This window comes from Plectropomus leopardus, chromosome 20 (genome assembly GCF_026936395.1).
Source record: "Plectropomus leopardus strain MGB_pleo_1.0 chromosome 20, ASM2693639v1, whole genome shotgun sequence".
Classification (NCBI taxonomy): Eukaryota; Metazoa; Chordata; class Actinopteri; order Perciformes; family Serranidae; genus Plectropomus; species Plectropomus leopardus.
In genome coordinates, this window is record NC_142195.1 from 27,371,842 (window position 1) to 27,399,653 (window position 27,812).

General features: G+C 37.9%; 3 protein-coding genes and 1 long non-coding RNA gene across 5 annotated transcripts in view; 2 read left to right on the plus strand and 2 right to left on the minus strand.

Moving 5' to 3' along the window:
- Positions 1-7,105, plus strand: part of trim23 (tripartite motif containing 23) — an 8,868-nt gene extending 1,763 nt beyond the window's left edge. The window contains exons 3-11 of one of the 2 annotated variants that reach the window (XM_088070628.1): positions 910-1,031; positions 1,116-1,394; positions 2,377-2,559; positions 2,642-2,857; positions 3,798-3,932; positions 4,039-4,168; positions 4,263-4,373; positions 4,792-4,916; positions 5,566-7,105. In XM_088070628.1, coding sequence (XP_087926754.1) covers positions 910-1,031; positions 1,116-1,394; positions 2,377-2,559; positions 2,642-2,857; positions 3,798-3,932; positions 4,039-4,168; positions 4,263-4,373; positions 4,792-4,916; positions 5,566-5,745 — 1,481 coding nt within the window. In that variant the 3' untranslated portion in view covers positions 5,746-7,105. Of the gene's footprint in view, positions 1-909; positions 1,032-1,115; positions 1,395-2,376; positions 2,560-2,641; positions 2,858-3,797; positions 3,933-4,038; positions 4,169-4,262; positions 4,374-4,791; positions 4,917-5,565 lie in introns of those variants that run through there. The other variant, XM_088070629.1, reaches the window with a different exon arrangement.
- ppwd1 (peptidylprolyl isomerase domain and WD repeat containing 1) lies at positions 6,862-14,459 on the minus strand. Its single transcript, XM_088070627.1, is given in 11 exon segments — positions 6,862-7,367; positions 8,292-8,474; positions 8,987-9,068; positions 9,157-9,338; positions 10,170-10,359; positions 11,176-11,366; positions 11,449-11,896; positions 13,010-13,130; positions 13,426-13,529; positions 14,046-14,148; positions 14,283-14,459. Coding segments are annotated over 11 exon segments (1,881 nt in total). The 5' UTR covers positions 14,416-14,459; the 3' UTR covers positions 6,862-7,223.
- Positions 14,460-15,052: 593 nt separating this feature from the next.
- cwc27 (CWC27 spliceosome associated cyclophilin) overlaps positions 15,053-27,812 on the plus strand; it is a 29,133-nt gene continuing 16,373 nt past the window's right edge. Inside the window, exons 1-10 of the mRNA XM_042509193.2 lie at positions 15,053-15,282; positions 16,151-16,247; positions 16,734-16,846; positions 16,960-17,103; positions 17,262-17,360; positions 17,455-17,558; positions 17,758-17,827; positions 17,984-18,063; positions 18,145-18,181; positions 18,266-18,435. Of these exons, the coding sequence (XP_042365127.1) occupies positions 15,241-15,282; positions 16,151-16,247; positions 16,734-16,846; positions 16,960-17,103; positions 17,262-17,360; positions 17,455-17,558; positions 17,758-17,827; positions 17,984-18,063; positions 18,145-18,181; positions 18,266-18,435 (956 nt within the window). The 5' untranslated portion in view covers positions 15,053-15,240. The remainder of the gene's footprint in view (positions 15,283-16,150; positions 16,248-16,733; positions 16,847-16,959; positions 17,104-17,261; positions 17,361-17,454; positions 17,559-17,757; positions 17,828-17,983; positions 18,064-18,144; positions 18,182-18,265; positions 18,436-27,812) is intronic.
- LOC148186235 (uncharacterized) overlaps positions 21,344-27,812 on the minus strand; it is a 35,611-nt gene continuing 29,142 nt past the window's right edge. The window contains exons 3-4 of the long non-coding RNA XR_015775147.1: positions 22,684-22,790; positions 21,344-21,629 (exon numbers count right to left, since the gene is read on the minus strand). This is a non-coding gene — a long non-coding RNA (uncharacterized LOC148186235). The remainder of the gene's footprint in view (positions 21,630-22,683; positions 22,791-27,812) is intronic.

Below are 27,812 nucleotides of genomic sequence, written 5' to 3' on the forward strand. Positions count from 1 at the left end.
AAATGTTATTAGTTATTTTGAAATTTTACAATTTGTCAGAGGAAAAAAAAATCAGAAAATCCCATTTTTAAGGTCTTTGAATTTTTAAGACTTTTGAAAGTTTTAAGACCTTTTTATACCCAGTAAGGCCTTATTTTTATTTTAATTAATTAAATGCCTTTTTGGACTTTTGAAGGCTCTCTTAATGCCACTGAGAATGAAATTTAAGACCATTTTTTTACAGCAACCAAGATTGGCAAAATTGAATATAGTAGATTTTAATTATTTATAACAATAATAATAGTATTAATAATAATAAGAGATATTTCTATATTTTTTTAAATTTTACAATGCAACGTCAGAAGATCTTTAAATCCCATTTTTCCATGCAGTTTTAAGATTTTGAATGTTTTATTAAGGACATTTTCATACCAGTTAATGCGTTATTTTTAGATTAAATTATTCACTGTCTCTTAAGACTTATTAAGGGTCCTTAGGACCCTTTAGGAACTTTTTTAGACTTTTGTAATACAACGTGGAATGAAACTTAAGACCAATTTCTCAACAACCAAGACTGAAATTGAATTTAGCAGATTTTAAATATGTATAATAATAATAACAAAAGATGTTACCAATCATTTTCAAATTTTACAATACAACATCAGAAGAAAATAAAATCATAAAGTCACATTTTCCATGTCTGAGCATTTTAAAAACTTTTCAAAGTTTTATTTAAGACATTTTATACCAATCAAAGCCTTATTTTTATCCTAATTAATTCAGTGCCTTTAGACTTTTACAGGATTTACGATTTGAGCAGAACATTCAGATTTATTCACTTTATTGTTTGTGATGTTTCGGCTGATCTCGATTTTCTTTTCACCTTTCTCTGTGATTTTGTCTCTAAAAGTTTTCCTTTTTTCTGTTCAGGGGACTCTGGAGTTTGGGGTCTGAAGAAGAACTTTGCTCTGCTCGAACTTTTGGAGCGACTCCAGAATGGAGCGTCCAACCAGTCTGGGATGGCGGAGGACGCCCTGAAAGGAATGGGAGAAGTACGAACACCGACGTATCAGATAGACGCGTCAGCCGCACGCCTGCCGCACCTTTCACTCACTTTTTTTTCTTTCCAACCTCAGTGTATAATCCGCTGCGATGAGGACGAGAGCCACACGGCCTCCATGTACTGCACCGTGTGCGCCACCCACCTGTGTGCCGAGTGCTCCCAGCTCACACACTCCACCCGCACGCTGGCCAAACACCGCCGCGTGCCGCTGGCCGACAAGCCCCACGAGAAGACGCTGTGTCCGCAGCATCAGGTCCACGCCATCGAGTTTGTGTGCCTGGAGGAGGCCTGTCAGTCCGGGCCCCTCATGTGCTGCGTGTGCAAAGAGTACGGCAAGCACCAGGGACATAAGGTTAGTCACAACCAGCTGTAGCAGTAAATCTACCATTTTCTGATGCACAGAAAATTTAATTCACACTGGGGATCGTTTTTGTACTTTTAGTTTACAAAAGGTGCTTAAAACAGCATCAAAACAGAGCTTGTTTATAGAAAAAAGAGCCAGTGGAGGATCCCAGAGCCTCCAATGTCCTAAAATCCTAGAAATTTTCTAAAATACTTAAAATGTCATGAGATCCTAGAAATATCCTTAAGTCCTACAAAACTGATTCAAATCTAAGAAACATGCTATGATCCTAGAAATGTCCTAAAATCTAAGAAATGTCCTAAAATCCAAGAACCACCTGAAATACTAGAAATGTCCTTAAGTCCTAGAGGCGTCCTTAAATCTGAGAATTGTCCTTATTTCTAAGAAACATTATAAAATCTGAGAAATTTCCTAAAATCTAAGAAATGCCCTAAAATCCTAGAAATTTTCTGTAATACTTAAAATATCATGAGATCCTAGAAATGTCCTTAAGTCCTAGAAACTGTTTAAAATCTAAGTAACATGCTATGATCCTAGATATTTCCTAAAATCCTAGAAATGTCCTTAAGTGCTAGAGATGTCCTTAAATCTCAGAACTGTCCTTATTTCTTAGAAACATTTTAAAATCTGAGAAATGTCCTAAAATCTCAGAAACATCCTAAAATCCTAGAAACAAAACTAAAATCCTAGAAATGTCCTAGAGACGTCCTTAAATCTGCAAAATGTTCTAAATCTGAGAATTGACCTTCACATTATAAAACTATAAAAATCCTAAAATCTGAGAATTGACCTAAAACCCTAAAAATATGCTTAAATCCTAGAAATGTCCTAAAATCTGAGACTTGTCCTAAAATCATAGAAACATGTATGGGGCCCTGGCATCATGTCTTTTTTCAAAAGTGTCCCCCAAACAGTCAAGCTGAGTGTCCCTGATCTACAGGCTCATGTTTTCTCTCACTCCTTTTTTCAGCACGCTGTTCTTGAGACGGAGGCGAATCAGATCCGTGCGTCCATCCTGGACATGGCTCACTGCATCCGCACCTTCACAGACGAAGTGTCCGAGTACTCGAGGAAGCTGGTGGGCATCGTGCAGCAGATCGAAGGAGGAGAGCAGATCGTAGAGGACGGAGTCGGCATGGCACACACCGAACACGTGAGACTTCTTTTCATCTGGACACGAGTGATGCGCCTTTACTCCCGCCGTTTAACGTCTTCTTTGACCGTGTCTTCGTCAGGTTCCCGGGACAGCAGAGAGCGCGCGCTCCTGTGTCCGAGCTTACTTCGCAGACCTCCACGAGACTCTGTGTCGGCAGGAGGAGATGGCGCTCAGCGTGGTGGACGCTCACGTGAGGGAGAGGCTGATCTGGCTGAGGCAGCAGCAGGAGGACATGACCATCCTGCTGTCTCAGGTGTCCACCGCCTGTCTGCACTGCGAGAAGACACTGCAACAGGTAGGGGACAAACACTGAGCGCAACGAGGCCAAATTTACAGATTCAGATTAAAGGGATAGTTCACAATTTTTAAAGTTGGTTCTTTGAGGTACTTAAACAAACTTAAAGCTAACCTAAAAAATCTGTTTAAATGTGGCTGAACGTTCAGACGAGGAACTGAGGCTGTTATATTCTGGGTTTCCAACATTTTCATGGCACTTGTTGTGATTTATTATCGCCAAAACAGGCTTGAAACAAAGCTTTTTTTAACTGTTTTTTTTTAAATGTAAATCGTCGGGCTGCCAATAAAAAAATAATAACTCCAAACTGGGAGGTGTGGTATGCTGACGCTCATCGTCTGTGTACCAGAGCTGCTCGATTACGGCAAAAATCAGAATCAGGATTATTTTAAACAATACTGAAATCACGATTATTCACCACGATTACTGATTTTGTAAACATGTCGCATTTATTGAACATAAAAAACTTCTATAAACAGCTGAACTTTGATTGCTTTTGATATTTTACCCATTGAGCTTCTAGTTGCATTTTTGAACGTGTCCTGCGTTGCGGTGGATGTTGATGACGTTGTACTTTTCTCCCTTCGTTTTTTTATTATTTGGTCATAGGCCACTTTGTATTTAAACTTAAGATGATTAAAAAGGTTTGACGCGTTGCCAACAACAGATTGTTGTTGAGCTCAGGCTGAGGGAGGAGGGGCGAAAATGTGCATGTGCACGGCATTAAGGGCACAAGACAAAAAAGGGCACACGTGCAAAACAGAATGTGGAAAAATAATTGCTTTTTCTCGATTGGCAGCCAAAATTCGAAATTTGATTGATTGCAAAGTCTAACACTGACTTTGCATTAGAACCACAGACAGCCTCGCCTCAAATAATCAGGCTGATACGCGTTAATACAGCGACAGACCTGATGTGTGCTGCTCATGTCCCGCTGCAGGACGACTGCAGAGTCGTGTTGGCGAAGCAGGAGATCAACTGTCTTCTGGAGACGCTTCAGAAGCAGCAGCATCAGTTCACAGAGCTGGCGGATCACATTCAGCTGGATGCTGGCATCCCCGTCACCTTCACCAAGGTACGCGCCGTCTGCACGCGTGCAGTCGCCGCTCCTGGAGATCTGCACTCATCCGCCAGAAATCCCGTCACTAATAGCAAAGAGCTTTGGTTTGTTTTGGTTTCAGGACAACCGGGTCCACATCGGTCCGAAGATGGAGATCCGCGTCGTGACTTTGGGGCTGGATGGAGCGGGAAAAACCACCATCCTCTTCAAGCTGAAACAAGATGAGTTCATGCAGCCCATCCCAACCATCGGTGAGCGCAGCCACAGTTTCATCAGCGCACGATGAACGCACGGAGACACAAAGCTTTTGTTTTACGTAAAGCTCGTTTTCAATCTTTTTTTTAGGTTTCAATGTGGAGACAGTTGAATATAAGAACTTGAAATTCACCATCTGGGACGTGGGAGGAAAACACAAGCTCAGACCTCTCTGGAAACACTATTATCTCAACACTCAAGGTTTTTTTTTTACATTGGTATATGTGGAAATTGTGCTGTGTAAAAAGTTCTCATTCAAACACATTTTTCTGTTGTTTTTTCAGCATATTGAACACATGACATATTATTTAAATCAGTAATTATGTTTAGTTTCAGAAATGAGAAACTCCCCACAAGCTAGAAAAAAAGTGTCAAAGTTGTGATCTTGATCAATAACACAAAAATGCTACAGCAATGTAAAAAGAAATGTAATTAAAAACTCATATAAACATTATTAGTGTTTTTATACTCAGCGCCAAAAAGACAACATGGTTATAGTTAAATAACTCAGACTCTTGACTGCTGTGCTGCATCATATGTGAACGTTTTTTGCTGAATAGTTTTAATAGAAAATAGTGGAAGTTATCGCTCTTGCCTGACTCTCGCTGTGCGTTTGCAGCGGTGGTGTTCGTGATCGACAGCTGCCACAGGGACAGACTGATGGAGGCTCACAGCGAGCTCGCCAAACTACTGACGGAGAAGGAGCTGAGAGACGCTTTGCTGCTCATCTTTGCCAACAAGCAGGTACAGAAATCAGAAATCCTAAATGTGCTTTGTGGATTAAAAAGGCTAATGTTATTATACAAGCAGGCTACTAAAAGTTTAATTTGGATTTTAAATATTAATAATTGAAACAATTAATTTAACTCTAAAACCTGGTAGATATCAGTTTTCCTGCACTAAATTCAGACACCTTTCACAAGCGTTAAAAACTTCATTTCCTTCAAAAATGCAGAAAAAACAATAGCAAAAGAAATTATCAGAAAATTATATGGGGGGTTTATTAGATATGATCAAAAAACAAGGGAAAAATAAAAAAAAAATAAATAAATATTTTATTTTTTTAATTATATATTCAAAATTATTTGAATATATATTTTATTTTTTGCTTATTTTCAGGTAATTATCTTGTAACTTTTTAATAATTTCCTGCAATTTTTTTTGGCTATTTCTTGTTAAGTTGTTTGTCGCCCTGTGATGTTTTTTGAAATAAATCAAGCCAATTTGCTTACGTTTTAAAGGGTTAAGGATTGATACTTGGCGTTCATGAATCAATGCAATATTTTCATGCAATACAATGCTTTATGATTTTTTTACCCCACCTCTTCATACATAAATGAAGTATACACACATTGTCTTAGCGCAGAGTTGCTGATGTGTGTCGTGTGTGCAGGACGTACCCGGCGTGGTGTCTGTGGAGGAGATGACGGAGCTGCTGAGTCTTCATAAGCTGTGCTGCGGGAGGAGCTGGCACATCCAGGGCTGCGACGCCCGCAGCGGGATGGGCCTCCACGAGGGGCTGGATTGGCTCTCCAGGCAGCTGGTGGCCGCCGGCGTCCTGGACGTAGCCTAAATGATGTCACACTGCTCCACACACACACACACACACACACACACATTGACTCTCCCCTGACCCCCCTCAGCCTCTGAGCCCCGCCCATCAGCTAACAGACTGCGGCTTTGAGCCTCATCTTTCCTTCTTCGCGCACCAACGTGAGCAAAGAAAACAAAAGATGTAAATACGTTCTCTCGCTTCACATCATGGAAACGACACAAAACTACAAACTCCCCACTGCTTCTTTTCTAAGGCAGCTTTCAGTCTAACCCAACGCTTCATTTCTACTATTCTAACCTTTTTTTTTCCCCCAGAGACAATCTGTTTATCCTGCATCTATAGCTCGCTGATTTGGGTCCAGTTTCATGTTAAAAATGCTCCGTGTGCCCCGACAGAGTGAATTCATCTGTATTTTCTCTCATCAGAGCCGCCTCCATATGTGACAGTAGGTAAATGCAGGGTAGTCTGTGTTGTAGTGATTTTCGTACCTTCTGTTGATTCAGTATACTCGGACGACATCGTATAATCCTGACGACTTTTTAGCAACATTCAGTATATCTGCAGGTGAGTGGGGACACAGACGCTCACTAACAAACCCCTCAGACTTCAGATTTCGGCTCTCCTCTCACTTTGCCTTCATATCTAATGTAAGCAATAGCAGTGGATGTTTCATGGGGTCTTTAAGTTATATTTTTTGTTGTTTTTTTTAAGTGTCTATGAACCTATTTAACGCCACAGCTGGTCTTGAGATGGCGCACCAGTTTGGATGTTTTCTGTTACAGAACAAACTGTTTACTGAACTTATTTATGAGCGGGGGGTGTTACTTTGATACGAGGCTGTTGTGAGAAGTTTTTAACGCACCGATTCTGCCTCCGTTTTGCACGCAGAATTTGTTGAATGCACTTGTTTTTCTGCCTCACTACCAGTTTTCATTGGGAGCAAAATAAACTTTCTGCTGTTTCTTAGTGGACTCTTTGAGTATTAATCTCACTGAGAAAATATTTAAACATCTGACGAGTCCTGTTTGTGTCTGGAGTGCTTACGGGACGGTACCTTTAATCAGCAGCCTTCAGTTAATGTGAAACTTAGTGAAACCTAACACTGACACTCGTCTCGTTATTGAGGATCCATCGTTTGACTTTGAGTTCATCTTTATTCATTGCTATGTAATGTTTACTACATGTATCTATGTATAAAAATACAAATAAAAAACCTGCACGTGTTCAAAAGCCTTTCCACAGTCTGTGAAAACATTTCCATTTGTTTTTGAAACATAGAAGCACAACGCGCATCCGAACCTTTGTTACCAGTGGACTTGATGACGGCTTTTGTAAATTATTCATAATGTGTTGCTGTAAAATAAACTAATTGACCTGATTTGTCGGCCTGGTTTCTTCTTCTTTTGCCAAATAAGTCTCGGTGCAGTTTGACTCGAAGCGTTCTTTAATAACTGGTAAAAAAACAGGACTGTACAGGAGCTGACGGAGACATCCGGTCACTTTATGGTGATGTTGATGATGCTGATGTCTTCGTACGGTTTGTCCGTCTTGGGGTTGACTTTGACATTGGAGATCCTCTGGACGGCCTCCATGCCCTTCGTACACCTTCCAAACACAGTGTGCTTGTTGTCGAGCCAAGGCTGAGTGAAACATGCAGACACACATTCATCACGATCACAAAACAACATCTTTTCATCCATTTTCAGACTCTGAATCTGTGATGTTCATCAACATCTATGTGCTGAAGATGTGTTTTTTTTAACGTTGCAGCTGTACGCAGACACGACAGGACCTTTATAGGAAAATTGCTCGCAAGATTTTTGGAATCTGGTGCCAGCGACAGATGCAGCGGCACAGCTGGAGAACAGCAGTGAGCTGGAAAATAAGGATTTAGAGCAAAGACGCCAAATGTTTTGTTTCTGTTACAGGCTCCACCAGCAATGGTTTTCTAATAAATATCCTTGTCTTAATAATAAGCTTCAAAAAGACATCCTGTTACCTACATACATATATATTACATACATCTACTGTATATTATACACTAATTACACATAATTATTTTAAACAGTCTTACAACTTAATGTTACCACTGAAAAAATGTCAGTTTTGGATTCTAATTTCACTTATTTTTGTTCTGATATCGGTTCCACGTACGATTTTAAGATTCAAAAGAAAAAAAAAATCTGAAAAAAGAAATGTGAAGTTTTTTTTAAAGTATGGTAAAACTTCAGTGAACAGCCCGGGTTATTATTATACTTCAATCACTCAACTCAGCAGGCTTATATTTCTTCCTAATTTCACAAAAAACTTGCTCAGCAAAGACGGAAGCGCAATCAAATTATTCATTTAACAATTTGAGACCTGAAATTAGATTTAGTTTATTCAAAAACACGGGAAGAAGGTGATGAGCAACAACAGAAGAAATGACTAAGAGGTTAACAAGAAATCTGTGAAAAGAACAAGAAAAAATTGCCCCAAAATGTGCGTTTTATGTGCATATTTAAAAGGGGCTTCTGTTGAGTTTGTTTGCTTTGACACTGTGAACTGCTGATGAGGAAACTTACGGTTGGAACAACAGTGATGAAAAACTGTGAGCCGTTGGTGCCGGGGCCTCCGTTCGCCATACTGAGCGTGTACGGGCGGTCGTGTCTCAGCGTGGCGTGAAACTCGTCCTCAAACTCTCCTCCCCAGATGCTCTCTCCTCCCATGCCTGTTCCCGTGGGGTCTCCTGTCTGAATCATGAAGCCCTGCACACAACGAAGACAAAGACTCACACACGGCTTAACCCTCTGAAACCTGACCGAAGTCCCAACGAGTTACAAGACAATTACCTGATATTTAAAATAAAAAAAAAAAAAACAGAAGAAAAAGTGGTAAAAACAACAATTAAAAATTAATTAATAAATAATAATAGTACAAATAAATAAATATAATTATTACAAATTTATGGATATCCTTTTTTGAATTTTTAGAAATAATATTTATTTCTAAAAAATTCTTTCACTTTTGTTTTTAACATTAATTTTCAGGTAATTTTCTTGTCTACTTTTCCTGATTTTTTTTTTTTTTTTGCAATTTAAGGGAATCCTTTGCCAGGTTGCTTACTGCCTTTTTAGTTGTTTTCAAGATAAAATGAAACAATTTTCGCAGGTCAAAAAAAATGCATGTGAAAGACGTCTCAGTGCTGCACGAGAAAACTGATGTTGTTCCGGGTTTCAAATGGTTAATGCAGAGTCGGATAACAGACAGTGAATCTCACCTTGATGACTCTGTGGAAAATGTGGCCGTTGTAGTAACCATTCCTGCTGTGGACACAGAAGTTCTCCACAGTTTTGGGGCATCTGAAAACAATAAAGCGAAGAACTGTTTGTGTCTCGTAAAGCGTAAAAGAGGCTTCTGAATTAAGATATTTTGGTTTCTGAAACGTACTCTACGGGGAACAGCTTGATGTGGATGTCTCCCATGGTGGTGTGGATGATGGCGCTGTCAGAAACTCTCTTGGGGCCCTCGGCCTGCGTGGCAGCCATCACCTCCTCCTTCGACGGCTTCTCGTTGAAGATGTCTCTGTCCTAGTCTTCGCTCTTTGTTTCCTCTTGTTCTCTCTTTGAGAACTAAAGTTTGGAAAAAAAAGATTTATATATTAAGGTGGACAAGAATCCTGCAGCTTAAGGCAAGTTAGATTTAAGACTTTCAAAGACTTTTTTTCAAAGTCAAATTTAAGACGAATTTTATAATAAGCAAATTGAGGGAAGAAAAGAGCACTAACGAAGACTAATTACTTACAGGGACAATTTTGCCTAAAGAGAATAAATAAATAAACAAATAAATATATACTTTTTTTCATTCAAAAGGTAGATGATCTACTTCAAATGATACAAAAATTAAAACTTTCTAGGGTGGAAGTTGTGGCCAAAAATGAACATATTATATTATATATTATTATAAATAAAATAATAATATATTTTTATTACATATTTATTCATTGTTGTCATTGTCAAATGAAAAATTAAGAAACTTTTTTCCAGGCAAACCAAAAGGATTCTTGTTTTCTGAGTTCACTCTAGAAAGTTTAAATATTTTCAGCATTTAAAGTAGATCATCTACCTTTTTACTTGATCTGATGCTGTAAATGTTTACAAGTGTTGTTGGTTTTTTTATCTCGATCTGCATGATGTTAAATTTGGTAAAATATATATTTTTTTAAATTTAACAATTATCTTTTAGATTTTAGAATATAATGTTAGAAATAGAAAGATGAATAACACCCTTCTTTCTATGTCTCAGTACTTTTAAGACTTTGAAAGATTGATTCAAGACATTTTAAAACCAATGAAGTCCTTATTTTTGGTTAATAAATGTAATACCTTTGAGGCTTTTTAAGGATTCGCAGGAACCCTGGGTGGACAGCAGTAAAAATAAATCATCTTGCTGTGTTTTCTCACCATGTAGAAGCGGTTCTTCTTAAACGCGGTGCAGAATATGGTGGGGTCGGGCGCCACGCTCTCCAACGCGGGGTTGTCAGACGCCTTCATCTCCACAGTGGGAGCCACGTGCATGGCCTTTGCGACGCCCTGAAACAGACTCAGCTGGACCACACGGATGTTCTCCAACTTCCCGAGGATCCGCACACACCTGGGCAACAAGATCCACGAAAAACATTCATCTGACATTCAACTAAACTAAGAACTTTACATGAAGAAGCAGAATATACAGATCACGGATTAAGAGAATTACTTCACCAGTCGACACTTTTATCTAGAGCTGCAAGTCGATCATCAGAAAATTACAATTATTTTGATCATTAAATAATCAATTTAGTCTTTTTTAAGCAAAAAGGCCAAATATTTGCTGTTTTCATGCTTTTTAAATATGAGAATTTGATGCTTTTCTTCCAAATACAAAATAACTGAACAGCTATGGATTTCTGAACTTCTGATCAGATAAAAGAAAGAATAAAAGCTGCTGTTGATTGCAGCCCGAATTTAACCCCTAAATGACTATTACCACATCACTGCAAAGATATAATCTCCATTGTATCCCTGTGGATTTTATTCACTGTTTACATTGTGGCAGTTTATTTGGAGATAATACACAATGTTAAATTTATTTATTTTATTTACTTACTATTATTCATTCAATTTACTTTTATTTTCTGGAATTTATTTTTAATTAATTTATATATTTTTTTACTTTTAATACCAGTATAAATAAACTTTTTTTTTCATTTTAACTTTTGCTAATTTCAGTCTTGTTTTTTTTGTGGGGGTGGTCCATGTATCATCCAGGGTGGCAGAAGAGTGTAGAGGACATTTTAATGACAAAGAGACAAAAAATGACCCTTTATTCATTGTTCATCAATGTCATAAACCATGCCCAATATTGCAGATGTAAACTCAGAAATAAAAAGTTAAAAAAAATGATCACCATAAAAAAAAGATATGAACGCACCTGTTGGTTTCCACATTGATGACCTTGATGCCCAGCATGGTGCCGTAGAGCACAAAGTGTCCGGTCTCGTCAAAGATGATATTCGTCAGTCGGATGCCGTCCACCTTCTCCAGCTCTCTCTCCACCGCCATCCGCCTCCCAAACTCCATGTCAGGCAGCTGCTGCCTCATCTGCTGCAACTCTGTGAACATCTAACACACGAAGCAGGCGTGATGAGCACGGGAATCAGTCTCATCGGTTAATATCGAGGCTGAGCGACGTGTGAGGACTTACGGTTAATGATTCATCGAACACTCGCATCAGTTTTCCTGTCAGGAAGCGGAAGATCCGGACTTTCCTGTCAGTAGCGATGGTGGCCATTTTCTTCCCATCGGGAGAAAACGCGAGGCTGGTGGGATACGTTTTGTGTTTCGCAAATTCATACAAGTCTGTGTCTGTTTTGTATTCCCAATGCACGTGCTTTGGGAACTTGAATTCATGTGGGAGGCCGGTCCAGTATTCCAGCATTCCCGCTTTGTCAGCAGAGACGATGACTCTGAATTTGGGATTCAGGCGGATTTGGGAAAGCGGCGACGAGTGCATCTTATCAAAGACGTGGAGGGGCTGGTTGCTTCCCCGTCCGTCGTAAACAAAGATTTTTCCTGTGGATTTCTCCGAGCAGGCGACCGTGGAGATGGCATCACCGGGATTATAGATCCACTCGGACTGGCCTGGATGAAAGCTGCACACACAGAAAAAATCATGTTTTATTGATGTGTTCATTTATATGTTAAAATGATAAATTCATTACTGTTTAAGTTCATAAAGTCATTAAAAATGTGATAAATAAGCTGACAGCATTGTGGGAAATGTGATGTCGTGTGTTGAGGTCATAGGTCAGTAATCTCGTGGGTAAGAGCAACATGGCTGCAGATGACGAACTCCAGATTAACGATATTCTACAGGTGTTCCTGGAGGCGCACACGGAAATTATTCCTTTATTTATGTATAATGATAACGTGCCATAATGGACACCAGTGCTGCATTTTTTAATGTTTTAAAGTTTTTATTGGAATCAAATTAGTACATTCATACAGCAGCATACTGACATTTTCTGTCTTTTTTGTTTTTGTTTTGGACAAAAAATTTCAAGAGAGATAAATGAGAATAAAAAAATACGAAGTCTATGTTGCAAAATCATTCGTGCAAGTGACAACAACAGTAGTCGTTGAGCAGCAACCAAACATAAGGAAAGAGCACAGAGTAACAACAAAAAACAAACCAAGAAAAAAACAACTAACTAATATAAAAAAAACCAAAAATCAACAAAAAATAATTAAAAAATTTAAATTAAATAGATAAATGAACATTAAAAAAAAAAGTGGGGGCAAACAACAACTTCAAAAAGTAAATGAAAGCTATAGAAAAAAAAATCTTTGACTCTGACAATGTGAACGGAGGTCTGGCTGCATAAAGAAACAATGGAATTACAAATAAATTATGAACCGTTAAAACTTGAGTAGCTCAAAATAAACTTAGGGGAAGTGATGTTAAAAGTATATCTTCTTCGATCACGTGAAGTCTGATCTTAATGAGGATATATGTTCAGTCCAAGATGCCCAACAGGTTTTAAACTTATCCTGTGAGTTGTTTTTTGTTTAATGTTTTTTGTGTTTTGTTGTAGTTTTCACGATGTTTGATGTTGAAGGTGTCTGAACGTGAGGAAGCAAACAGCAGAGCGATAAATCTTCAGAAAACATCAGTACGAAGCGTGGCCATCAATTCTTTCAACCGGTGCAGCTACAACTACGTCTTTTGTAAACATTTTCTGTGAACACATAATGTAATAACTCACCCCAACTTCAGCATATTGATCATGTCAAAGTTGACAACGTCAAAAACCTTCATGGCCTGATCGTCACCAACAGAGCAGAGAAGAGCTCCTTCAGCGCTGACTGCAATGCTTTCTATCACACCTGCAGAAAAACAGTCAGCACTCATCATATATGACACATGCTTTATACTTGAATATAACAAAGCAATGTGCAAAAGCTAAAATTAACCACAAGGACGACAGAATATAATTTCTTCCTGTGCTTTGCCATGTACCAAAAAGCGTAGAAAATTCATCTACATCTACAAAAAAATGTAGTTCTAAATATTACAAGTTTTTAAGCCTTTGATTCATTTCTCTTTCCCATTCAACTTTCCCCCTTCCCGTTAATTTTAAATAAATAAACAGAAAAAAATTGCAATAAATTCGATGCATACCCAGATGGCTTCGAAAGTGTTTGACAAACTCGATTCCCTCCTCCTCCTTCTTCTTCCAAAACTTAACGTGGCCGTCCTGGCTGGCTGTGATAATGAAGTCTGTCCTGAAGAGGAAAACAAGACAAGTAATATTTACTTTAAGAGAAACAAAGCCGGGGCGGAAGGAGAAAAAAGTCAAATAAACAGAACGCCAACTTTCTTAAATATGTTAAGATGCAGCCATCATTGTGAAGGAAGAGATTTTACATGTTTTAATGTGAGGAGCTGATTTTTAAGGGTTCAGTGACATTACAGACCACAGATGCTCTGAAGGAAATGTTTAAAGCAAAATGTTTAATTTATTTTTTTGGTGCATCCTCTGAATTTCCGGGTATACAAAAAAAAAAAACCATTTACAAAGTACTTCACATAAAAAAGACATATAGACACAATAATACCCGCATGTAAAATTAAATATTCCCATTAATGACACCAGCACAAGCATATAAAAATAGAAACAGAAAAATAAAGTGCAAAAACCACCAGAACTAGCGTGTAAATATTTAAAATAAAATTGTGTAAATGTAAAGAAATGTAATAATAGACAGCAGGTGTCAGGGGTTTAAATGAAAATCACTTACTTGGAGCAAACTATGTGTGTAATAACGTCTCTGTGCATGTAGCTCCGTTCATACATCGCAGCTGAGGGCAGGTTGTCCAGGTAAACACGCTCATACTCGAGAACTGAAGGAGGAAAACAAAAACAACAACAAAAACACCAGAGAGTGAGCGGGAGTTGGGTTAGCACTGTTAGCATTGATTAGCAGTCGGAGCACATTAACTTAAAAAATCTAGTTTTCTAAAAGCCAAACATGAACCTTTTCTTTTCTTAACCGTGTTAGCTTCACTTGGCATTGGTCCGACCCACTCGTCGTCCTCTCTGTCCCCGTCTCCATCCTGAATGTCCTCAGCTTTTCGCTTCAGGTCCACATTGTTTTCAGCCGCCGCCATTGCTGCCCGTCTTCCGAGTCCTCCCTGTAAAACGGTACTTCCGTTTGACGCCAACGCTTCTAAATTATCTCTAATTCTTTTTACTTTTAATAGGAATATCACGCATTATTGTCTTAAAATCAACATATTATTTAACTTATGAGGTGAACTTATTTTTCTGACTATGTATTTTAAAAAAGTTGTACCAAAAAATGAGCTATTATCGCACGCAAAAAAAAAAATAAAATAAAAAAAATACGGAAGCGACCACGTCAACCGCTTAAAATACTTATTTTACCAGCATCAACACAAATCAAACAGCTAAAATATTTTATTTTGTATTTTTTATAATGTCTATTGCAGATTTTAATTATTGAAACTGAAGTATTTTAACCGCGTTAGCTGCAGTGGAACACATTTTTTGTGTTGTTTCCGATGGTGTATTGTTGTGGAACACTTGGGTCAAACCAAATTTCAATTGTAGGGAAGTCTACAAAATTAATTAGGTTTGTTCTGCCTCATGTACATTTGCAGATAGATACTCAAGTGAATTTAATATTTATTCAACGATATTAAAAAACCTAGTTACTAAATTATTTGTCAACGTTTGCTGAAATGACGTAATAAACTATTTTTTATTCGACATCCCCCCACGTACTCGGACGTAAACAAAACGCTCGCATGTATGGCCCAATATGGCTGTAGTCACAAAATAGATTTTTGTCACTTGTAAATCGAAATAATTTAGCTAATATTTACGGTTTATATAACAATTCAGTATATTTTTAAGTATCAGAAAGTTTAAAAAACTATTTTCTTGTATTACCGACAAACCTCGGCGGCAGGATGAGCAATATTTACATCCAGGAGCCACCAACTAATGGAAAGGTGAGCGCGATTTTTGGCAATTTTAACATTTTAACCTTTTATTTACACTTTGTATGTGCAACAAACTCTTTCACTGTAAACTTTATGAGTTTATGATGTAGACAGTGTTTAGCTACGTTGCACGTTTCGCCGAATACTGTTAAAATGCAGCAACGTGTTTATATTTGTATAATAAATGTACTAATATTCGGATCCTTTCATTAAATGTCCTGTAGCTGATGTTATTTGTGTCCGGTGAAATGTTAGAGCTGAAAAACAGTAAAGTAAATGTCAAAATATGGTGTATAATTATTATTATTATTTTTTTGCGATCAAATTGCTTTTCTAAAACTTGCCAAAACCCAATTTAATTTTACACAGGTGTTTTTAAACGATGCATTTTAGTATTTTTATTATTCTGTAATTCTATTCAGTTCTATTTTTATTATATTAAACTGTTTTTTTTTTCTACCATACGTTTTTTACAGACTTGTTTCTAGGTTTTTGATTAGATTTGTTTATTTTTCATATTTTTTTTTATTAAGTTACTTTTATTTTCAGATTTTTATTATATTACACTGATAACGTGTTTTTTTTACCATGTATTTTACAGAGCTTTTTTTTACGAGATTTATTTTTATTTGTATCTATTTATTTTTATTAATTTATTGCATGAAGTTACTTTTATTTTCAGATTTCTTTTATATTACCTTGATTTTTGCACTTTCTACGATGCATTATACTGGGAAAATGTTCTGGGAAAATCTTAATAAATAGATACATTTTGTTAACATATTCTACGGTTTATAATGTTTTTTTTTTTTGCAAAGGCATTTCTTCGTGTGACTGTTAAAGGGTTAAATGTCCCCACTCTGTGATATTTTTTTAGGTCCTGTTGAAGACCTCAGCAGGAGACATTGACATTGAGTTGTGGTCCAAAGAGGCTCCTAAAGCCTGCAGGAACTTTGCACAGCTGTGCATGGAAGGTAAAAACCATAATCATAAGACCTGCTGTTTTCTTACACAATGCAGATTTCCTAAAAAACAAAGCTGCTGAAAACCAGATGCTACCAATATCAGTCACTCAAAATCTAATCCTCACAGTTTGAAGAGGTCTGCTTTTGTACTTTAACCCTTTGAAATCTGAGCAAATTGGTTTGATTTCTTTCAAAAATATTAGGAGAATACAACTTAACCAAAAAAGGAAAAACATTAATGTCAGTAATGCTTTTTTTTTTATTGGTTCCTTGATTCAACTATAATTCAGTGCTAATTATAGGAGAATTTAATTTAAAAAAAAGCTTAATTTTAACACAATTAAATATGAAATTATCACTGAATTATTATTTGACACTTTATTATCTGCTTGTTTGCCTCGAGACAGATGACCAGCCGCACACTGACCAAATTACAAAGTTATTTTCTGGAAATCCCATGGGAATGGTTAATGTCTTATATTTTCTGCCCTGTAGGTTACTATGATGGCACAGTGTTTCACAGAGTGGTGCCTGAGTTCATTGTTCAGGGCGGAGATCCCACTGGAACAGGGACAGGTGGAGAGTCCATCTACGGCCGGCCATTCAAGGTCAGACTGCGTCTCTGTTTTACATAAATAGCGTTAAAACTAACAAAATCATAAGTGTAAATCACATGTTAACATACTAACCCTGATGCTCAAATCTTTTTTTAACCCTCTAGGATGAATTTCACTCCAGATTGCGCTTCAATCGGAGAGGTCTGGTTGCCATGGCAAATGCCGGACCACATGATAACGGCAGTCAGTTTTTCTTCACGTTGGGACGTGCAGATGAGCTCAACAATAAACACACCATATTCGGAAAGGTGCAGAACCGTGGCAGTTTATGTAAATGTTTCTATTGTGAATTCAAGTCTGTCCTCGACCAGTTATCTGAAAAAGCCTCGATTTTCCAGAACTGCGTTTGTTAAAAAGTACTCAAAGTTCTTTTTCCCCCTATTTTTCCCAAAAATGCCTGCTGCAGGTGACAGGAGACACGGTGTATAACATGCTCAGATTGGCAGAAGTTGAATGTGACCATGAGGAAAGACCTCTGAATCCCCACAAGATCAAATCTACAGAGGTATTTTCTACTTTTTTTTTCACTTGCTTGACATCTGTTGAGGATTTACGTCTGAGATTTAAACATTGATGTAAAAACATTTTGTCTCTTGCAGGTGCTTCACTGTCCTTTTGATGACATCATACCTCGCGAAACAAAGAAAGCCAAAAAGGAAAAAGACAAAGAGGAAGGAAAGAAATCACAGTCAAAAGCCACAAAGTGAGCGCTCAGACTTTATCTGTATGAGCTGCAGACCGTTACGGAGATTTTGATCTCATATCTTCCCTTTTTGCTCTCAATTCTTCTCGTTGACATCTTTGAGTATAGGTCATCCTCAGTCTAATTTAATACAAACTCATGTTGCATTTATTGTTGTTAACGATGCTTCAGTGCTGAAAGTATTTTGTGTTTTTTGTAGGAACTTCAGTCTGTTATCATTTGGGGAGGAAGCTGAAGAGGAGGAGGAGATGGTGAATCAAGTGAGCCAGGTACTGAGGCACAAAACTGCACTCTTCTTTTTCTTTAAAATGATTTTCTTTTGAAATTAAATGGTAGTATCAGGAGTTAAGGCTACATTGAATTTAAAAAATGTTGCAAAATGTGTAAAAACAAAATCAGTTTCTTATTTTTGTTTGATTTTTCAGACACTGAAGGGAAAAAGCAAAAGCAGCCACGACCTCCTGAAAGACGATCCCAGACTGAGCTCTGTTCCAGCAGTTGATAAGTATGGAAAATAAACTTTTTAAAGAAATTATAACACAACAAAGTGTTCTCCTACCTTCATAATCTTTGTCTTTTTTTACAGGAAGAAGAAGAAGGGGACATCAGGAGATCCAGATGAGGTTAGTCGGACACTGAAGGTGAAAAACAAAGCCTCCAGAGTCGCTTTTCTCTGATCGTAAACTTCTTTGCGTTCTGCATTTCAGAGCGATGATGACGATGATGTTGAAGATGACGAGGATGCAGATGACGATTATGACTCTGATGAGCGGGAGAGGAGGAGAGAGATCATCAGTAACAAGCTAAAGAAAGACAAAAGCGCAGAGAAAACGTCAGAGCCCGCTGAGGAGGAGCGGGAGAAAAAGAGCAGCCGCAGGTACGACTGCATGTTTCTCACCTGTTTCGTCTCACCTTTAGTCCAAATATAAACTCCATCCAACAGATGGCAGCTTTGTTTAACACATAATGATTCTTGCATTTTGGTCACTAACAGCTTCAGCAGTATGATGAAGTTGATCCACTGGTAATGAAGCGTATAAACCAGGTGGGGGAGCTGTTGAACTGTGTAACGCAGACAGAGAAACAGAATCACTGTGAGCAGAAGAGACCCTCCGAACTTTCATTTACGACAAGCAGAGGCTGGGCTTTAGAAATTTTATTAGAAACACTGAGTTTGTGTTGCAGCTAATAGTTATTATGTATTATTGTGACCATTATTTCCTCGTTAACTCTTTGAAACCTGGGCAAATTCACTTGATGTCTCTCAAAAACATTGCAAGGTGACAGAGAGCAACTCAAGAAGAAATGACCCAAAAATTAGTAAGAAATTAGTCAAAAGTAATACAAAAAATGTCCCAAAACCAAAAAACAAAAAGCGGGAAAGTAAAATAACAAAAACAACAAAAACGCAACAAAAAAAGAAAGAAAGAAAACAAACACGGAAATTACATAAAACTTTCAAAGGAATTCTCTTTAAATAAAATAAACATGATATGAATAGTTCTTTGGACATTTTTTCTTAACTTTAAAAAACTATTTTTTTAAATTTACTAATTCCGTGCAATTTGCAGGACATTGCCTTTTTTCACTATGATATTGAAAGAAATCAAACTAAATTACTCAGGGTCCAAAGGTTTGAATACTTGTAAAAGGCTTCTGATCCAGATTTCAAAGGGTTAATCACATTTGAGAAGTCGGAATTATGGGATGTTTGGTGCTTTTTTGTTTGTAAAATACTTTAGGGAACAATCCCTTCACACAGAAAGTTGCCAGTGAACTAATGTTTTCAGCTCTACATTAAGCTCATCCTAAAATATCTCGACCACAAGAACAAATCCAGAAGAGATGAGAGATGCTTTGAATATTTAGACACCTGGAGCCGAGACAAACCAAAAACAATCATTAAATGTATTAATTACTGCCTCTCTGCAACTGCAAATCCCTCCAAAACACTTTTGTCTGCCGGTTTCTCTAATGAGGTCGTGGTTGGTTTTCCAGGGAGTTATTATAGGTGTTATTAAAAACAAGAGCTTCACTCAATTCGAGCACATTTGGCTGTTTACAAGCAGCCGGATTCGAAAACCTTCAAAGAAGTTCGCTGACATCCGTTTGTTGGCTAAAAATCAAACTCACAACATTTCTGATACCGAGTCTTATGTTTAGTCCCCAAATATTACCAACAGCATTAAGTGCATGTGTGCTGTCATGTTAAAGGGGTCTAAGTCGGTGCTGCACAAATTTGGGGGACTCAAAAGGGACAGACTTTAAAAGGAAAAGTCCAAATCACAGTCTGGTCCCTCGTCCATCCTGGCCGCACTGATTTGAAAGTATAAAGGGTCGACAGATTATCGGTCTGGCTTGTTATTGGGGCCTATATTTGGCATTGTGGCATTATCGTTTTATTTTAATGATCGCCGATAAAATTGATTGATTAAAAAGTGCAAAGAAAGTGTTGGCATAGGAGGAACTTTTATTTTGTTAAACCTCAGGGACATCATCCATTTGTTTAGTTTAACTTGTTTCACTTCTCCTGTGACAATCTGAGATAATTCCTTTACTCAAACACCGATAAACGTGCTAAATCGACCAAAAAAAGCTGACGAGGGCTGACGAGCGCCAACAGAGCAGGACACGCCGCAAAAACAAGGGCAACAGATGTTCACTGATCGACAGCCGTCAGGTTGGTGTGTCAGGGCTGTAAAATTTAAAAAAATAAAAAAAACGTTCAGTGTGGGCGAACCTTAAACTAAACCTCACAATTATAATCGGAGGCGTGCCCCTTCAAGAGGGACTTTAAAAAGCAGCGTCACCACGTTTATAAGTCCTCAGATCCAAATGTCCTACTTGGTCTCCCAAAACTACATACTAATATCAGGTATGGAAAACCTTGAAAAGTCATGGAATTTCACAATCACATTTTCCAGGACTGAAAAAGTCATAAAATTTGTAAAAACCATTTAAAGTTTTGGAAAAGTCATGATATTTCATTGCAATAATATTAATTGGATAGTAATCTTCTGGACAAAAAAAAATTAAAAAACTGAACTATAATAATTATAAATATAGTTCTTTGATACCATTCCCTGCTTAAAACAACTCAAAATCTACTCTTTTGCTATTTTTTTTCTTGCCAAGTTGCTTATTGTTGCTCTCTTTTTCAATGTTTCTGGAAAAAAATTAATCAATTTTCTCAGGCCTCAAAGGTTTAATAACAGACATAATAATAGTGCGATTTCATAACTATGGTGCTCTTGAAACTCGCTCTAGTGTCTCTTGTCCTGGTGTCACTGACATCCACATATCTCCCAGCTCTGTTTCTACACACTCTCACACACACACACACACACACACACACACACACACACACACACACGAGTTGTAGCTCACTGGACCAACATCAGTGGACCTGCTATTTGAAACAGGAATGTTGGCACTCACACCAAATTACTTACTGTGCTGCAGTAGAAGCAAACAGTGCGTCTGTGTGAGCCAACAGTGTGAGTGAAGTGAAGGTGAGAGTGGACGGTGATGGTGTGTGAGACGACATTAGTATGAAAATGAGCTGAGGAGAGAGCGGAGAGAGAGAGAGGGATTTATCTTTCATCTCTCTTTGATGCTGGCTGGTTGGCCGGTTATCTCTCCTCCATATCCTCTTAACAGGTAGCCCTCAACACACATAATCAACATACCCTTCTCTCATTAGTGCTAATGGGATAAAGAGGGGGCCCAGTCATGTGTGTGTGTGTGTGTGTGTGTGTGTGTGTGTGTGTGTGTGTGTGTGTGTGTGTGTGTGTGTGTGTGTGTGTGTGTGTGTCCTGACTGACAGCCAGCCCAATGCAGGCAGACTGTAGTATATTAAACACAAGCGCAGATTGTTTTGCTACAAGAACTGTAACCCAACACAGTGGTTTGTCTTGGCAGCGAATCAAAGCGCAGGCTGGTAGGTACAGTGTTAGTCCGGGACAAAGGGGGCATTGTTGCAGGGTGAGCTCCGCTCTCCCACCGTTGCTTTTGCTTTGAGCTTTCAGCTGCTCTGTGCGCGACCAGGAACACCAACTGGTATCTAGTCACCTGGGAAAAAAAAGGAGAGAGGATGTTAGAAAAGCAGCAAGTTTTCCCACTTCTGTCTGAGTTTACTGCTGCGGGACTTTTGTTGTTTACTTTTAAAGGTCCCATATTGTAAAATAAACAGATTTACATGTCTTTATTTTATTATAAAGCAGGCATAGGTGCCATAAAAATACTGTAAAAGTATCAACAGGGTTCCTACAGTTACTTTTTTTTATGCCACTTGGAATTATATTTACAACCAATTTTACAGTAGCCAATGTTTAAGGTAAAAAAACAAACAAACAAAACATGTACCGGCATCAATTAATTAAGATTAGAGGGAATTTTGTTACATTTTTTTAGATATTTATTGTTACTTAAAACATGACTCTTTGGTGATGTTAATGCAAGAGGAATTTGGCAAAATATTATTATTTTTAATTATTCATTATTTGCGCTTTTTAGTTTAATGTCATAACAAATATTCATAAAAATCCCTCATTCACATTCTAAGCATTTTTTTACTTTTAAAAGGTTGACTTATGACACTTAAATGCTAATTAAATGCTTATTTTTAGATTAATGCATAGAGCATCTTTTACGAATTTTGAAATTTTCGGGAACCCTGATCAAAACACTAAATTGTCAGAAAAGTGCATGCAGTCCATAATCTGGCTGATAATTGGCTTTATAAATAAAACTGACTTGATTTGACTTAAAGAGACAGGCACTTAAACAGAGCACCTCAGACAGAGGATGAATACAGCTATCAGGCCCACAGTATGAGGAAAAATAGTGTTTTTTGAACATTAAAACATGGAAAAATGTTATAATAGAAACTCTAAAATATAAACATAAAAACGAGCACAATATGGGACCTTTAACACTCAGATATACAGTGTATTTTGTGTGTGAAGGGCTAGCGTCTGCAGCATGCCCAGGCCTCAGTTTCGGGGGGAAATTTACAACACTGATTGTGTCTTTTGTCTCCGACTCAAGGCTGCTGAGACAACCTTGAAATTAGGAGTCTCCCTGAAACCAAAACAGTTTTTACATCAGGTCAAAACTATCTTACGTTGCTATCCAGCAGCCAGATGATATTCCACTGCAGCGCCGTGATTGCAAAATGCTTGGACTTGTTCACATTCAACGAGCACGCTGCCAAATAATGGCGTACTGTACCTGGACCGAGAAAATGTAAAAGATGAGTCACAATCAATCCCAGCGGATCCTATTTATACTAAGTTTGTCTCAACGTGCTGTGATGTTTGATGTTGCTGGTCTGACTGGTCGGGCTTTTACGCTCACAGTTTGACACTTCTTTTATGTTACTATTGATCACGTCTGGTTTTGCTGTGTTTGAAGTGGGCCTCTTTAAGGGGGGCTGCTTTATAAAAGACACTACTGAATGAAGTCCCAAAAGCAGTGTATGTGGTAGTCGCCACTTTTGTTAAACCCGACGGGGCATGACTGGGGAAGCAAAACGCTTCCATATGGCTGTGGGACACAGTGTGAGCTGCGTCTGCCAGCGGGGCCGGGCTCCCTCTGCTGTCTCGCTTACTGCAGGCTGCAGATAACACAACTGCACTTCCTGTTATTTATATCACTTGTTATCACATACTTATGCGCCGTGTATACAGTCTGTGGCAGCAGGCTTTAATAATACAGCCTTTGACAGAGTCCGTTAAACGGAGAAGCCGTCAAAATGATCCCATTATTTACATGATGTTTCCTTACAGTATGCTATTTAAAAAACCTAAATAACTGTACCTAATCACTAAGAAATACTCAAACTAATGTCAAAATTGATATTTTGTCCATACTTTTACATTACATGAGACTGTTGTTATATATATAAACACAACTTGAAAAATGTATGATTATTTTCATTCTTGATTAATCGCTAAAATTTTAGAAATCGATTGGTATGCCTACACAAACATTACAAAAGCCAAGGATCTTCATTTTAATATCATCAAATCGTTTTGTTTTTTTTAATGGCAAATATTCACATTTAGAAGGTGAATTTGTGGCATTTTGGATTAAACAATATCTCAAGAGCTGCTGATTAATTTTCTGTCGACAAACAAATATTTAAACAAATAGTTTTAGTTTTGCACTGAATCATTAATTTGTGCAGAAATGAACAATAAACAGTATACTTAAAGCCGATAATATGGAGTTATGTCAGTCATGTCATCGTGATGTCAACCTGCGTGATAAACACATCGTAAAAGTCTGCGACGTTGCACTCAGGAGCTGAGGAAATAATTCTCTTTCATTTTTTAAATTAAACAACTAATTTCTTTATTTTCGCAGTATACTGAAAGCAGCAGAACGGCAAAACTGAGTAAACATTAATGTCTATTTATCACAACTCAAATCACTATCATGATATTCAGCAACTTTATATTTTCCACGTTATGTAGCCATAGTTATTACTGAGCTATATGTGCGAGCAGTGCATCGTTACTCGGGAGGAGGCGAAAATCTCGTCAAATTTTTGGTGCCTTCAGTGCAGAATTTCCCTGACCACGAAATCACATCTTCAAAAGTTTTGTTTTTTCCAAACTAAGAGCCGTTTACAGTGACATAAAACAGAGAAGAGCAGAAGATCCTCACAGAGAAGAAACTGCAACCAGAGAATGTTTCAACGAAAACAATTAATCGATTATAAAAATAGTCGCCAAACTCTTTTTTTGTCATTTGAGTAACTGACTTATTTACAAATTCTTGCAGTTCTAGTTTTCATCTGCCTATTTCTGGGTGTAGTCTTTTGCCACACTGCTCTGTGAGGAAGCAGTATCCTCGCCGTGTGGACAGTGTAAGTTAAACGGGACATCATCAGACACTAATTATCCTGCGTCTCTCTCTATTAATTGGCTGCACCTGTCTCTTGTCATCGGTCATAACCCAACGCGTTCTCAGGGAAAGGTTTCAGAGATCAAGAAAGCATTCGCCGCTGCTGTTGTGCAGAAAACTGCTTGAGATAATCCAGTTCTTGGCAGCGGGTCTGTGTATGTTTTGGAACTGCCAGGTTTACACATCTCTGGCCCACTGTAGCATGTCTGCCCCATATGGGGCACTTGCTCGCTGGAAACAGTTCCAGACGGCGATGCATGTCTAGGACGAGGGGGTTAAGACTTTTTCTGAAAGTGAATAAAAAACCAGCAGAACGCCACTTGGACCGTGATCAACGTCAACATTTGAGAATCTGCGCGTTTGCTGTGTCTTTTTTCTCTCCAAAGGAAGCAAAATATTTAAATGGAATAGAAAATTCACGACTAAACGTAACCTATAAATGTCAAGAAACATTCCACAAGATTCATTACTTTCTGCCATCGAGACTAACAAACAAAAGGATGTAGTTGAAGCAGATTAGGCGCTCTAAGAGAGGAACCTTGGTCCGCTGCATGGGTAATGTGTTGGTCTAGATCACTCTGCAAAGTCATGCAAATTCCTGTGTTGAGGTTGGATTCCTCCACTCCAGCTCACAGTTCTCCTTGGCTTTTGACCAAGCCATGGAGTGCCCCCTGAGGGGAGTTCACCCAGCCATCTTGTTATTCTAGCACATTCATCCACATCACTTGCTCAGTCGTTAGACTGGTCTGAGTCCACCATAGCGGGAAGAGGCTGCTGCCATCCAAAGGTGTTAAACTTTACTTTTTGCAGCTTTATTTGAACTTAAAACGGTTTCATTTTTATCAGTTATTACATTTCTTAAAGTCCCTTAAAGGCCGCAGAAGAATCCAGAGAAATCCAAAAAAGGCAAAAAAAATACGCCTGTGTGTACATTTTGGAAACCGGTTGAATTTTTGATGAACCATACAGTCATCACTGTACTTTTTTCAAGGTTGTCGAATTCCTGTGTCAGCGTCAGCCTCCTGCCAGACACCGGAGTATTAAATGCAAGGTTCTGAATCATGAGAGAGTTTTCTGGTCTACTGCCAATCACTTCATATGCTTTCTTTATGAAAAGTTAATCATCCACAGCTCTCTGGGCTTCACTTTTTGTGAATATTGTGAAAGAGTGACAGTAGCTGGCAGCCTTCAAGTGGAGCCAGGCCACAGGGGCAAGAAGGGATTCACAAAAAACGTTTAGGTCTGTTTATTGGAAGGTAGAAGAAGAAGGTAGAAGGTCGATTTATTGGTCTAGACTATTATAACAGTTTTATAACTTGCCTTTATCCACTCAGTTATTTTGTTAACAACACTAATGATTGTCCTTCAAAATCTCATTGCGGAAATATTTTGTAAAAGCCCCAATAGTCAACCCTACAATGCTGACGCAATATTGGTATCTCTTTTTTTTTCTTTTTTCTCGTAGAGATGAATCATTAGTTATTTTCTTTATTCAGGAATTAATCGCTTGGTCTTATTTTATTCAACCAGCAGTCCAAAAACCAAAAAGATATTCAATTGACTCTGATATGAAATTCTCCATTTTTAAATCTAGAGATACTGAACGTTGAATAAGTACTTCATTGAGCAATTGATTATTAAAACAGTTGCATATTACTTTTCCGATCTTAGTTTATAACAAATGTCGGGGTTGTTTAGATATGTTGCCTCAAGATTAAAGATATGTTGGCAATAATTCAGAAATACACAGTTAGTCCACCAGAGAGCAATGACAGGTTTATTTTTCGGTCGTAGAATATCGTGCTCCGTATGTCCTGATCATAATTTGTCGATAACCAAATAAGGGGTTCTCAACATTTTTATTTTTTCATATTTATGGGATATTTTTGTGATTAAACAATTATTGCCTAACATGGTGTTCTCAAGTTTTTAAAAATCTCAAATAACACTAACAGCCTCAATCAAAAACTCCATAAATTGCTCATCACATTGTGATTTATCCAGTGTAGTTAAAAAATGTGGTTGTCACATTATTGCTTCATGTGCAGAAGAAAAATAATTTGTGGTGTTGTGATGTGAGGGTCTGAAGAGGAATTTGCTGAGCCCCAAGGTGTGTCCTAACAGGTGTTGTTGGGGCTTTTCCTGTCCTTTCTGGCCCCTTTCTCTTTATTGGCACCAGGGCTGTGGAGCCGATTGTTTGGCTGTTGCCGTGGATACGTTTCTTGTTTTCCGAATGGCAGCGTGTCAAGGCAGGCAGAAAGTGATCACTCAGTCCAAAGAGTTCCTCGCTGCAGAATATATGTATAAAACCCGGAGAAGAGGCTGGACTGTGTTCAAGTCAGAAACTTTACGTCATTTTTGAAGTTAATTTCACTAAAACGCACAGAAGTCATGTCAAGGCAACCTCTCTGAAGTGGACAAAATGATGCGTCCAACAAAGTGTATATACACTGTATATATAAAATATAAACACTGTATATATACAACATAATGCAATAGATTCAGGTCATTTTTGAGGTCATAGTCTGTGAGCAATAATCTATTTATGTATCTACTATGTCATCTTTGCTTATGCAGTATTTGTCCAGTCTTTGCTTGCATGATTTTTAAAAATTTGTTTCATGTCACATTATAAATTTTGCAATGTTTGCAACTCATGTAACTAAATCAGGCAGCAGGTATTTGGCCTCGTAAGTAGCTGTCTGTTGCCCTAAAAGCTTGCTTAAAAGTGAACTAATTTCTACACAAAGAATAACTTACTAGTAATAAGTTGCACTATACATGCTGTGAAAATTGTTGTATATTGTCACCTTTTGTTCTGCCAAATCAGAGAAAATAACTCTGCACACTATAAACTCTGAGACTACTAATCTTTATAGCGATATAGCCTTAAAATATCACAATGTTATTTGAAAACCATATCGCCCAGCTCTAGAGGCAGGTAGTTTTTCCGTAATCCACCAACAACCAAACAAACCAAATTGAATACATTACCTCCTCAGTAGAGGCAAATATTTTAGTTTCAGATATTTTAGTATCTGACAACAGATAGAGAAGTGGCTGAACACAAGACGTATTAAGTCTTCAAAAAAGTCTTAAAATTCATGATGACATTTGCCCACTCGCTGCTGTAATTAACTGGCTCTGTTTATTTTTGATGGATGTCAATATGCTGAGGTCTACCAGACAAAAGCTAATACACGTTTTACCAGCTTTTTAGGCTTTACCTCTTGCGTGAAATGTGAAATTGTGAATGGCAGCTCTAGTCTTTGAGTTATTATATTATTTTGTCCACCTGTGGTTTGTCACATTGGAGTCAGTGTCTCAGAAAAGAGGTTTGTT